Source organism: Lepisosteus oculatus, chromosome 3 (assembly GCF_040954835.1).
Source record: "Lepisosteus oculatus isolate fLepOcu1 chromosome 3, fLepOcu1.hap2, whole genome shotgun sequence".
Lineage (NCBI taxonomy): Eukaryota > Metazoa > Chordata > Actinopteri > Semionotiformes > Lepisosteidae > Lepisosteus > Lepisosteus oculatus.
In genome coordinates this window covers 50,108,225-50,122,743 of record NC_090698.1, presented here as the reverse complement: position 1 = coordinate 50,122,743, position 14,519 = coordinate 50,108,225, and the positions used below count along the sequence as shown (strand labels likewise).

Here is a 14,519-nt window from a genome sequence, read left to right as displayed (position 1 = left end):
AGCTTTTCTTGTGCAGTGTTGTTCAAAGTATCATGACTGGAGCTTAAAAAACTGCTAAACGGTCTGAATACACCAGCAAGGCACTATAAAACAAGACTACGAGGCCTCCTGATTCAGCTGTTTAAAAAATACTAAGGCATTAAAAGAATCAGCCCGACTGACTTCAGAATCAATAGATAAACGCAAACTAGAGGACACAACTGAAAATTAATTTGAAGTACATTTGAACATTTGCATGCAAGCAGTTGGCACATTCTCATTAACCAGTTTGCAATTGTTAATTTTGTGCTGTATACTCATGGGACATGTACGTTCTAGAATTAAAATCTTTTGCTCACCTTTACAAAGATTTAGTTGCCTTGTATGTGGGACCATGAAACATTACCCAGTTCTTATTTCTCTTTTAGTTAATAATGGATTAGCATCTTTAGTAATAGATTGCATTTGTGTAGTACTTTTCATTTCAAGGGATCCAAAAGCTCTTCACACGTAGCAGGGAAGCCAGTTCTTTTACCAGTGAAATGCAGCACCCACCTGTGTAATAGTGGGCATGGGCAACACATGCCAGTCATTATGGGCCAGAAGCTCCTCTCCACAGCAGATGAGTGAAGAAGTGAGAAGGCACTTCAGCAATTGAATGAAGTTGAAAATTTAAGCCATATTGTGCAATCCAAAAGTAGAATTTAACGAGGACCCTGGGGTTAACCCCCATTATGATCCGTGCTTTAGCAACTGTTACATCCTAATGACCTCAACTTTATTCTCCCCTGACAGACAGCACCTTTACAGTACAGTCTTATTTGTCTTCATACTAGGGCATTTTTTTAATTCTGTTTCTCTGACAGCTGTTTCACTAACTTTGTTTTCCTTTGAGCTTCCATTTAAGGCCCAGCCCCATTTAACTTTTGAGATCAGGTGGTAACAATACTGTAAGTGGAGGATCTGACTACAGGAATTACTTTTAAATACGTGTATGTATGACCAGGCTTCAATGACCCACATTGCTTTATTTTCCAGAGTTGAAAGAACACTGACAGTAGGAAAGAGGAGGGTTTCTGAGAATTCATGTTGAGCAAATGTGACCTATTAAATTCAAATGTCCCAGGATAAAAAAGACATCTAGAATTTTGAAAAGATATAGGACAATAAATTAGGCCACTAAATCCTTTAGGACATATTGTAAGCAATGTGTGTGAAACTGTCCCAGATATAAAAAAAACTGCCTTAACCATTGTCACAATTATAAATTGTAGACATTGTAATGATGACATAAATTGCAGTGAAGTACAGCACAGAAAACCATAAAGAAATATGACAAACCAGGCTTTCCCACTATGACTTATTTTATTAAACATGCGTTGTAGGTTTAAAGGTCAGATTTCAAATTTTTATAGATGTATGAATTCTACTGTACATTGTCATCAGGCAACAATAGAAATAAATCTGTATTTGTTATCTGTAATGGCTTTGTGACCTACCTCTATAACCCAGATATGCACTTGCAATAAAAAGATTTCATTTTTGTTAAGGGAACTGTAATTGGAATAGACTGCAGGCCAAAACAAACAGAAGTAGAAGCTTATGTCATCTGACTCATCCTCATTAGAAAGATTACTGGCCCATGTGGACTGCATCTGAGAACACAGGCCTAAAATGTATTTGAAAAGTTTGGTTTATTTCAAATTCTTTAAATATTACATATGCTTACCAGACTTTGGAAGATTTCTCTGCGTGATAATAGAATTTATTGATTCCTACTCATAATTCTTTGTACAACTGGATGACAAACGTTAATTCGGTTTTATATTCTGAAATATTTTAATTACATTTTTTTTATGGTAAACTGAATTGCCCCATAGGTTCTGAGAATTCTTGTGGCGTTGCTTCAGAAATTTGTCTGAATGAAACGTCAAAGTGGCCTGAAAGGCAGTAAGCAAGGAGGTATCTGGACTGAAGAAAAGCTTCACAGGGCAGATGCATAGACACTGACGTCATGTTTGCATTCTTTAAAATTTCTTTATAGCATTTTAACATTTTTTAGTACTTTTTTTTAAAGGCAAATCACTGTAAGTAATACACTCGTAATCCTCATAAGAAAAAAAAAACTATGATATGATCAAGTAAAACAATTACACATTTAAACCTTAGTACATTCTCATAGATGTACAGATGTGAATAGTATTGACACCTCCACTGTTTCTATTTTAGGAAATATGATGTGAACATTGTAGTCTTTTCTTGAAATCTTGAGTAAGAATTACCTAATGCGAAGCTTTTACTTCATAAATGACAATTTTGACAGTCATTTTCCTGCACAGCCTTTGTTTAAATTACTAGGAATTATTTAGCTGAATGCAATATACACTAGTCATTGTGATTTTGGCATTGTCAACAGCAAAACGCGATCGACAGTGATATCTAGTCTTACAGATTAGGTGAATGTGTCTGGGTACAACAGCATGAAGGGCAGGATTGCGGTCTGAACTTATTTTTGCCACCTAAGTTCTAGTGCTGAAAGTGTAATACTCCGTGACTGAATAACGAGTTTATTAAACGTGCATGATACAGATGTGTGTCAGTGGCACAGGATATATAAAAAAGGAAAAATCATCAGGAAATTGTGACCGTTAAGTTACACTTTAGGATGTGTTTGTCCTGCCATGATTTGTTTTTAAGCTTTTGATTTTACCATAAAATCTGAATGAATTCTAAGGAACCCCAAGCATACATTTTACTCCTGTCATTTGTAGTGTATTCTGACGTAAAATCTAGTATGTTTTTTTTTAAATATATTTTTAATCAACCATAGTTGTATGACCAGTTATTCAGGTTCTTTACACTGTGTTGACAGCTCATGCACAGGTCTGTCAGAGTGTGTCTTCTTTTAGGTCCGGTACGGATCATTCTATGGTATTTCTTTGCCTTTTCTACTCAACTTAATAAAATACATAAATTACTTTAATTTTTCATATGTAGAGTGCTTTCGATTCAGTACTTTATAAGTTGTCTTCTCAGCTAAATCTATGTTTGACTTACGTTCTGAGGTGTCAGCCTGAGGCTGTGATGTTCATAAATCTTGATTTTTATGTGGTTACAAATTGGAGGGGCTTGTTGATCTCTGACACTAGTTGTAATAAATATTGAGAAATAAATTAGCATTCACACCCTAACACCAACATGCAGAGAAACTAAAGAAGTAAAGTTCTTTAGTAAAGAAGTAAAGTTTTAGAAGTTAAGTTACTAGGAAATTCCCACTACTCACAGACTGTCAAGCATAGTTGCATGTCCTTGTTTCTGACACAGGGTAGTGTTAAAGTAAAGGAACAGGAAACACATTTGGAAGACGGCTTTAGTCACAAAAAGTGATACACAAAACACCTGGACTATCATTTACAATGAGTACAATTACTCGGCCGAGCCTCTTACAGAACTGAAAATTATTCAGGTCTCTGTGATGAACAGAAAGAGAGAAGGTCAGTGTAATGAACATCAGGCCTTAGTTAAACAAATTAAGGACTCTTTCTGGGACAAAACTGCTTTCTAAGCTGATGCTGAACAAAAGGTTACCCTTCTCTCTAAACCAAATGAATCCGATAATTTTTTTTTGTCTTAAATGGAACTGAACATTTCAACAAATGTAATTTAATGGACTCCTTTTCTGAGATATGAAGTACTGACCTTAAACTCAGTTATCTGCTTTCTGTTTTAAATAGACAGCCTGAAGTCTGGCCTCTAAAAGATGTTACCCTCTCACACTGCGAAGGTGCTTCATTGTCATAGGCAGAAAGAGAGAATTATGTCACCTGAACTTCTGATGTATTAAGCTGGTCTTATGAATGGCCGAACTACTTATTAGCTTATCATTTACTGTTTATACCTCCCTCTTCCAAATAGACTTAGGTTTAGTGGTATGTGGTGTGCTGTATCGCATTTTCATACCTGCATTCAAAATGCAGTCATAAAAAACAGCTTTTTAATCTAAATACATTTGCTTATTTAAACCTGTTTAATGATGCTAAACATAAGCTCATACCTATTTAAATGTTATTTACCTATTTGACTTCTAAAACACTGAGACCTGGTAATTATTTTTTTAGAAATGAAAGAGTTCAAATACCCCCCATATTTTTTTCCAAAGACATAAAAAGGTCTACAGTGACTGAAACTATTCAAGACAGCTTTAATTTTATAATGAATCCACATGCATGGTCACATAGAATAAACAGATAGTCAGAAGTTATTATAGAGGAGCTCCCCAACCTCTTGTCAGACAGAAAAAACAAATAGCAAGTATCAGAAGTATGCTTAAAAAAGTTATTTTGAGCATTATGGTATTTTGTGCAGAGTAAGAAAATATACGTTTAAAACTACCAAGCCTTTATACAATGTAATAGACTTAACATTTGTAAACGAAACACATTGTAATATCTTGTCTGGAAAATCTAGAGAACAGCAACATATCTGCATAATCCCTATCACTGTAGTTATTTAGTTTGCATTTGGAGAACCATACACAGGAGCAAGAAACTGAATTCGTTTCTGAACTATTCTACTTACTGGAGTTATGTTAGCCCACATTTGTGTGTGCATGCTTTTGCTGTTTATTTCATTATAAACTTAAAATTCAGTGAGAGGTGGGTGAACTCTTTTGAGTTGTCGTATAAGTTGCCTTTCTGTTGAGATACCACACGTCTGATAATGTTAGCCTTCCACGCTGGAAAGAGACACTATGTACTGTTTTTTCTTAGCTTTTTCCATTGATTTCCACATGACTTCCTCAATGTGCGTTATAATCCTCATAAATAGCCAAGCCTTGACCTTTTAGTGCAGTCAAGTGACTAATAACAGCAGCTTCACCTTAGAGAATACTGTGGAAAAGCTTCACATTCTTATACACACACAAGCACACACTACTGCTGAAAGATGTTTGAATCGTACTTCATCATTATTGGGTTGGCTTTATTGTTGAAACTAGCTATAACCATTTTACTCCAACTCATAAAAAAATAAACTGAGTTAGATCATTTATGTGGTAGTAGAACTGGCTAGATTCCTTTAAAAACGATAATTACACAAAGAGAACATTTATTCATTTTTAAATTATCTGAGAAGACACTTTGAAAGTGGTCTTGCTTATCTTGCACTCGGTTGCAATTATGTCCAGATTTTGTTCCCATCTGGCAGCTTTACTGTTAAACTAACAATCACATGAACCCACAGAGCCCTGTACAAGGCCTTTTAAATTGCATTAATGAGGCATTGGAGTCTTATTGAGATTTGTACTGACAAATTTGTACTGGCACTATTATTAATTGTACAAATGTGACATTCAAGATTTTTTACACTTAACTGAAGCTGAACAATAACTCTTTAAAGTGAAAGTAATCTGTACTGGTTTCTGCGTGTTTATACATATATGTACATAGAGCCCTCTACATTTATTTACACCCAATTCTGGACATGAATTAAGTCCAAGAAACACATTTTGTTCACACCCCTCTAGCTCGTGTTTTGTAACTTCTCCTCTGGTGCGGATTAAACTAACAAGATGCGTCTTGTAGAACTATATTTCGTAATTGTCCCTATCTATGCAAGAGACCCAACAGCCACCCCCCCTCCTCATATTTCACAGTTCTTAAATTTGAGCTCTATTTTACACCCAACATAACTCTGTCCAGAATGCTCAGTTTTTATTTCATCTGACCATAAAGCATGGTTGCAGCTGTCATTCAGACTGGTCTGGCAAACCGGAGTCGCCTCTTCTTGTGGCTGACCCTTACAATCGGCTTCTTCCTTGGTGCTCCATCACGAATCCCATTCCTGCAGGCAAGGCTGAAGGAGAGTTCTCAACACTTTGTATCCTGAAGGTGCCAGTCTGTGGTGGAGATTTCCAACAGTTAACTGTGGATTTATAGGTTCTCCTAAGCCACTTGTCTCACAGAATGATATACTGTACTTGCATCCTCTTCCTGGCACAGTTACCACTCCCAGTAACATTAATTTATTGAAACTGGGTGTACAATGAAACAGCAGTACCTTTATGATTACAGTATAACGTTTAGGTTTTAAGCAGGACACATAATTCGGTTTATAGTTCACGTTGTAATACTATTAGAAGTATAAATAAATCTGAAGGGCAATCGTACATACAAGAAATTCCCAGAAATTCTGTTTAATTACATTGAACTTATTGATTTATTGAGATACAAACAGGATTTTAAAATGTTTTTGAATAAAATTGCGTAAACCCTTAAAATGCCATTTCTGAAGTTAATTTGAACAATTTACAAGATTGGCAATGCATTCTGTCTGAACCGTGTGTGCGCCACCCTACTCTCCTCTCCTCTGAAACCATCATTACTAAACTTGTGTAATTTTGTACAGACGGTCCCTGTTATAAGTTATCCCGCTATACTGTACATAATTTTTCACTTGCGTCATTGATGAAGTATATAAAAATTCCCCATAATTACGTCGTTTTTCAAGACACCAGAAGCCAGCAATGTAGGTGGTTCGAGGATCATTTTCTCCTGGAAATGAAAAACTATGGTCAAGCAAAACCTAACATTCTTCTTCATGTAAAACATGCTGTTGCCCATTATTTAGCTTCTGAATCGTTACGTCCCAACTTTAAAGTTGAATTCTCATCCACGCCACATGTAGCTTATCCAGCCAGTAGAACAAGCTGTGATTAACTTTAAATGCATGAACAGTGTGTAGAAAAAGATCTATCCTGATGCAGTGAATGAGTTAGTTGGTTTTGACAAGACCACAATTCAGGAGGAGTTGGTGACTAATTATTCATTTCAATTTATTATTTTACGGGTTATAGATTCATTTAATGTATATACACATTTGAACTGTATGTTGGGAACATATATTAATGTATTCCTTATGATATTAATTTCAGTTTGTAAGTTATTTCACTATAAGTTGCATCATTTAGGAATGTAACCTGTATTACAATGGGACACTCTGTCCTACATTTAGTTAGCTAAAAGTGATACACATGCTCTACCTTATATTTCCCTAAATTGTATGGGAAAAGCCTCCCTCTTAAAGTTGCACTGATAAAGTTTGCATCCTTATGGTCCCAAACCCCGAATATTTATGTTGTTCGTATGGGGCAAAATTCACCTTTTTTACATAATCTCACTACATTTAGGAAGTTTCTGGTCCCAACATATATTATATTGGGGACCACCTGTATTTTATTAGTTTACTTCTGATTTCATTCTTCAACTTTCAAGTCTGAAAATCACTCTGAACAGATTTAAATATTCTAAAGGATATGTCTTACGCACATGTTTTAGTGTTTAATTTATTTAATGTATTACGTCAGCTCATTTTTAAGTATCGTGGGGCATGTCTACAACATAGTATGTACGTAAGTCAACTACTTTTTATGACCAGAACTTCAAAAAGAAACAGCATTAACAAAACGGATCAGTTCACGTGTAAAGATATGCTTTTTGTACTTCAAAGTAAACAATGGTTTCTTTTTGATCTTCATTTTTTTAACTTGTACTGTACATTTTCTGGCCACACGTATCCACTTTCCACTAGGATAATGTATACAATTAATTTTTTTCTTAAAAACCTTTTACACTTAAAACATGCCTAACACCCTGCATTAATGTAAACCCAGTGTAGATTCAGGTGAGAAAGTTAAGAATCCAGACAGGCAGATACTAGGCAATACTAGCAGAGAGTTTACTTTAAATCTAGCACTTAGAGGCTAGTATAATGTATGTCACTTATATTTCAGTATAGAAAATACATATATAAATCCTATTATTGAATCATGCTCTATGCTGTATGAAAATCAGTTACAAATATGTTTAAATTTCTTTTAGCTATTTTACATAAAGTGTCCAGTACTGTTATTGATTGCTAATTTCCCATAACATGGTAATACCAAAATGCATGTATGATCCGAGGTGTACTAAAATGGGAGCCACATTCATTAATTTTAAGAACGACTCAAATTATCAAAAGGTCAGGATTTCTAACACATATTCAGGTGACATCCAAAAGAACACATCTGTGACAAAATTGATTAAAAAGATGTGATTTATGTGTGCAAATAAGTAAACTGCATCCACCAGCTACGCTATGTTCAATTAGGAGTAGTGTTGCAAACAAAGTTCTGCGCCACTCTCTTATAAAAAGTGCAAGAGAAGAGAGAATGTGAACTTTATCCAAAGAAAACTGCAGTGTTTCAAGATTTACTGGTTAATGGGATATATGACTAGTTTAAAAAAGTGTTTGGGTTTGTTATTCTGCAATTGTTTTCAAGCTGAATTTCATTAGCATTTTTTGTGTTAACTTCTGCTTTCATTTATATTTTCTTTCCTGTGTCATTTGAAAACCCGCACTCTCATCTCACCAAGGTGAAGTATTCATCCTGATGTGCCAGATGTGCAAGGAACTCTGCAGCGATTGTGTAGCTTAAGTAGTAGCTATTTTTTTTTTGTATTGGAAAAAGCAGAGCAGCTGGTTCCTATCTGGATTCATTAAGATTGTGGAATATCAAATATAAAACTAATATATTTTTTCCTGATGTAGTTCACAAAGAATTCTTGTAAGTAAATAGCTAATTGCATCTCCCCAATATGATGTCAGTGAGGTCTCTTTTTTTGCAGAAGCGACGAAGGCGGATCGACCGAAGTATGATTGGGGAGCCAACAAACTTTGTACACACAGCCCATGTGGGATCGGGAGACCTGTTCAGTGGCATGAATTCAGTAAGTAGTGGCATCAGGGTCTAATGTATTGTTTTGGTTGAATGTAGCCGAAGTCCTGATTATCCATGGTTATATAACATGTGGATGCCATTACTAAATCAGTAAGATGCTGAGTATTTGGGGACCAAACACTTAGCAGTGTTTAGGAACCAGTAAAACAGTAAAGGCATGTTTTATGAAAAGAAAAATCACAGCAGGATAAAATGAGGGACTGAAATGATAATTTACCATATACTAATTTAGATTTGCCTAGAATTAGTGGTTTCACATAAAATGTATGTCTAAGTTGTTGTCTGATGAGACTCCAGAGGTTTCACTGTAATGAAAAGGATATCGAGATACTGTACTGTACTCTAAAACTTATTGTTTGTAAAAGGAAATCTTGGCTGATACACAATACATTCTAGATATCATGTTACTCCTGGCAAATCCTCGAAAACTAGCTTTAAGATCAGAGATTTTCACAGAACTGACACAGCTTTATATCAGTAGAATACCAAGATATTGTTTCTTTTGGCTGTAAGACTATTTGTCGGTTATTTATAAATTGATTTGCTACACAGACAATGCATGGAGATTTAGATCATATGGATAAAATGTGTTTCAGTGCCTTTTTTGGGATGAAATCATAACAAATTACTTGAATATTTCACAGAAAAGGATTTTAGACTACATATCATCCATTTCAGTTTGTGTTACATAAATTGATCTTACTTAGCAAGAATGCTTCTTTCAAGAATGTTTCTGATTAAGGTTAGATATGATATCACTGTCAACTTGCAGAGAAAATTCTGGAAAACAAGTTTGGGGGTTTAACCTGTTTCATTCTTCACACTATTATTATTTTACAACTTCTTTGGAATGCAGGAATTATTCATGTCACTTCTCTTCCAGGTGAATTCAATCCAAAACCAAATGCAGTCTAAAGGAGGATATGGAGGTGGTGCCATACCAGTAAATGTTCAGATGCAGCTTGTGGATACAAAAGCAGGATAACTTGTTTTGAACGTATGTTTTCTAAGCTTTGTCTTTTTCTGGTGGGGGGTCTTGTCTGTCATTTTAAAACTGACTTTGCTTTTTTTAAGTTTAGTTTTTGTTTTTCATGCTTGAATGTATTATCTTTTTAAACAGTGTTAATAGTTGAAATAAAGAAAAACATCAGAGAGGAAGCAGTATCTTCACAAGCGAAATACAGAACAATTATGGTTTTTACCTTTTTTAGCTGCAGACAAAGTCTTCATACTGTTCATGAGACAGTTATTCAATAATTAGTTTTCTAAAAATTGGAGATTAAACTCTCTAGTCTATATAATATGCAAAAGTGCAAATATACATTTCAGAACCCCAGTTTAATAACTTTCATTTAATACAGTATATCAAGATTAATATATCATGTCCATTCATTAACTAAATAACACTTTAAGGATGTTATGATTTTGCTGTAGTAAGGATAAATAATTATATTTGCTTAAATGTTCAATATCGAAACAAATAGCAATGAAACTGCTGCACTCAGATTTCAGTTTCTCTTAAATGAAGGTTGAAAGTAAATGAAACCATTAAGATATGTACAAATGCAATTAAATAGTATTTGATGTCTGTGTCCAAACTAGGTTATTCTGTAATACAATGTTTTTTTCCCCAAACACCATTCATCATTGTCTTGTCTGCAGAATTGTTTCCCAAACCTTTCTGCTTTTATGAAGAGACAACTAAATGTAGTATTCCTTCAACTGCTACAATGTCTCCTCCACATCGGCTGAAAATGTTATAAATGTTAAAACGTGATAAGAAATGTTATAGTTGGAAGTACTGCTGTTAAACAATGCGGAGATGAAGAGACGTTCTGCTCTAAACAAACAATGTGGCAACAAAGTCCACATTTTCATTATTCAATTATTCTGCCCTGCTCCCTTTTATCAGCACTTTTAATTGCACTTTCTTTTCTGTACTTTAAAAAATAAAAACATTAACAACAATATTTACCATTACCAACATCTCTTCCCACTCTTTTCCCTATTCCATCTAGATTCTCCCACCCACAAATACACTTACAAATCTTTACCCACCTTCTCCTTCTCTAAAGCAAACACCTCCCATTCCTCCTACACAAAACCTTAAAGCTTCAGCAGGAAGCTACATTGCAACAGATATTACTATAGATATACAGTATAGAAAGACAGATTATTATACAGTACATCTCACACCAGGCACTATTAACACACTGAATTCCCTTTAATGTGACAGAGATTATTCAGCGGTTTTAATAATAGAATTCCAGTTTAACTCTGCTTCTCCCTAGCCCTGAAATCCCTTATTGCTTTGTCACTTTGCCAGGCACTTCCTCAAGTTTTGTCTGGCCCAGCAGAAAGTTTGCCAACTGTTCAAATTTTTTTCTCCTTCTGCTGTACCACATCCTAGACGATGTCCTTGCCTTCTTTAACATCTTGCTGTTAAAAATGTTGCTTCCTGGTTTCAACAAGTATAAATCAGCACATCACCATTTTAGCCCTGAATAAAAGTCATCAGAAACATTGTACCTCCTTAGCAAAACACAAACATTTTTGACCTGTTGCTTCTATAGTTCTATAGTACCTCCTCTCATACAGTACCTCTCTCTGTTAAACATCTGCAGTTTTTACTTGCTTTTTTACTAATACTAATACAAGTCCATTTGTTTTACAGGTTCCTGAGTGTATGTTTCTTCATCCTTGCCTCCTGTTTGCCTTTGGTGACTGCTTTTCGTGTTCCTCATAAGACAGAAGTGATGGTTGTGCTATACCCCTGTGACTGTTCTTCGAAGAAAAAAAAAAGTTTGCCATTCTGTTGGAAATAAGCTGCCTCGCCTTTCACAAGGTGTTTGGCTTAGGAAACATGGACATTATGTTTTCTCCCTTAATCTTTACTGAATCACATGTAAGCATGACCTTTTGTTTCTGCAAGTGCCAGTGCAAAATGTAACAATGCTCCTCTTTGTCATTTGCTGAGAGAAAATCTGCTTTTTGTTTTTGAGTTTGATTTGTTGATGTTTGAAGGTCTGGAACCTACAAGCACAAAAGGCTTAACATTTATCTTTTTTTTCTTTTTTGCTTTCCTGTTTTGCTGTCAGCATAGTAGTTGACTGCGTGCTTGTGAAGTGGCTTTGTATGGTGGCCTATCAGTGCCAAAATGCCTGTAGTTGCGGAATGATACTTTTGCTGACAAGAAATAAAATCCGGCAAAGTCAATGCCATTCCATAGGAAAAATAATTACCTAGCTGCTTAAAAATGTTTTTTGTCTTTTTTTTTATTTCTGAACTGATCTTGAAATAAAACTGGCTTTTCACATGGTGAACTGCTGTAAAATGCTCAGTATACTTGATTTTAAGAAACCTGAGTTTTATTGTGTAACCTGTGTAGGTACATGTGTATAATGTAGTGGTGTCGTAGTGATCAGTACTGGTGTGGCAGCAATATTTATAAACCTGACTATGATGCAACTTGAAACTTGCAGTCTTATGCAGTCACAGTCTAACCTGTTGCCTGCATTTATTAAAACTACACTTTTGTAATATTTTTTTCACAGCAAATGTCAGTATCTCTGTATTAAATACTTTGGGGCCATGAAGGCTGCCATGGGTAGTTCTCAAGCTGCCTGAACAAATGCCAGTAAAATTACCATCAACAAACAGGGTGACTAACTATTTTACTTAAGGTTATTTAGCTCAGGTTAAAAGGCATATTTTCACTTCTATAAAATGATGTACATTGTATAATATTGCACTGTTTTCTAATGTTAGTGTAAAAGTGTACCTTTAGAAAAAAAATATAACAACAATTGTATGGCTAGATTGTTTATTGGTTAGGTAGAATCTTTTTATGAAAAGTCCTTTTAACAAGATGTAAAAAATTTATAAATCTAGGATAATCGGAATTTGTCTTCACTGTTTCAGGTACAGTTTACGTGGCATCCAAAAAAAAGAAATTCTGGCATTTAAAAATGCGACAGCTGTGAAATTGTTTTGCAGTCTGTGGTGGAACTTGTATTGCGTTTAAATATCAGACTGCAGACTCCAAATACTCTTTTCCTAGCTTTTCGTTAATGGCCTTTTGCTTTTCTATTCAAGTATTTTCTGTTTTCTCAGATCAGCATTTTTTTTATTTTTCATTTCAATTCATGTAGTAGTTTCATTGAGCTGGTTTGTTTCACACAGTGGTAGCCTTGCAAGTAAATATCTCTTGTAACTTGTAAGAAAAATGACTGAAACACCAACAGTGGATTATCTTGGAATTACTATGTATGCAGTAAACTACAGTTGTGTGCCAGACTTTATTGTTCCTTAGGTATGTTTTCATTTCTTCCCCCTCAAGTGCTTTGTTTGTAAATGTCGTATTCTTTGTATGCCACATTCTATGGTAGTTTAATTTATTCTTTTTAGTTAATTACTGACTGGTTTTACACTGATCAGCTCGAAGCTTTTCCCATTCAAATCAGAGGGCAGTAACTTGCATTAGCGCACGATTGTGTAATTATTTATTTTTTTAAGAATATCAACCAGCTACGGAAGGATTTCACAATAACATAACATCTGTGACAGGATTCAATTTTATTTAAAACAAAGGACGACAAAGCCCTTTCTCAAAAACACTTAAATAAATGAAAGGATTTAGTAAGCACCAGTTGTGACATTTTCACATTGTTTTTTGTGAAAATGGTGAAAATAATTAGAAGCACAAGAAGGAAGGTATTGACAGATAATCTAGAGTGTAAATATCCAAAAATAATAGGCAAGGTGTTGTAAACCTTATAGTAGTATAAATTTACTTTTACCCATATCTATTTCCTAATGTTTGTTTCACTTTACAGCATCAGGGAGTTCATCCAGATCAATTATAAAAAAAAAGAAAATGTTGTTTTTTTATTTTTTTATGATACATATTCAGGTTTTGTACACTTTTCATCCCTCAGTAAATTCACTTCCAATGTTGGTTTGTAGATTACAGAATGTCTACAGTTTAAATAAATATTTTTTCCATGTTATACAAATTGTCTTGTATTTTATGTATAGTTAAAACACTAGCCGAATTTTGTGAGATTTGGTTCAACAAGCTTGGTTGGTTCCTATTAGCTACGGGATCTGAGGATCTAATCTAACCATTTCTTGAGACCATTTCAGCTTGTGGAATTGTATTTGGTTGGTTTGTTCAGTACTTCTGCAACCCTTAGAGGAAAGAAGAGGCACCCAGTTGACAGTCTTGGATGTACAGTACTGTACTTCACCTTAGTTTGCACTTCTATGCTCTGGTTCATGTTTCACTGGTAGATTTTTTTTTTTAAACTCCACTGGAACCTTTTTAATAACTTGGAAAGTGCTTTCTTATACTTCGTGTAATGTTAAAGCAAGAACTCTTCCAAAAACTTGTATCTCTAATGAATCTACTACTGTTTCCCCTTGTCCATCTATCTATTAAAAGAAAACCAGGATGTTCCCAGTGTTCTGTACTTTAATAATTATAATTAATCATATTTAATAGACTGCTCAGTTCTTTTTGATCTGATCCTTTTAAGTTATCCCACAACTTTTCATAGGCTGATCTTACTGTTTTAATACTGTTTTTAATGCATTGTTTTAATACTGTAGTATTTACTGACTTGATTCTCACTAGAAGCTCCCTGCTTGAATTCCTCAAAGGTTTTAATTACACAGTACAATATCATGTATATTTATAATGTTTTTGGAAATCACAATTGTATTAATAGGTACTAGTCAGAGTATGTATACAGAGTATGAC

At 34.6% G+C, this 14,519-nt stretch overlaps 1 protein-coding gene across 1 annotated transcript in view; it reads left to right on the top strand.

Moving 5' to 3' along the window:
- The window catches only part of cdc42se2 (CDC42 small effector 2), a 61,095-nt gene extending 46,880 nt beyond the window's left edge, over positions 1 to 14,215 (top strand). Inside the window, exons 3-5 of the mRNA XM_006626831.3 lie at positions 8,646 to 8,747; positions 9,642 to 9,755; positions 11,433 to 14,215. Of these exons, the coding sequence (XP_006626894.1) occupies positions 8,646 to 8,747; positions 9,642 to 9,743 (204 nt within the window). The 3' untranslated portion in view covers positions 9,744 to 9,755; positions 11,433 to 14,215. The remainder of the gene's footprint in view (positions 1 to 8,645; positions 8,748 to 9,641; positions 9,756 to 11,432) is intronic.
- Positions 14,216 to 14,519: the final 304 nt, after the last annotated feature.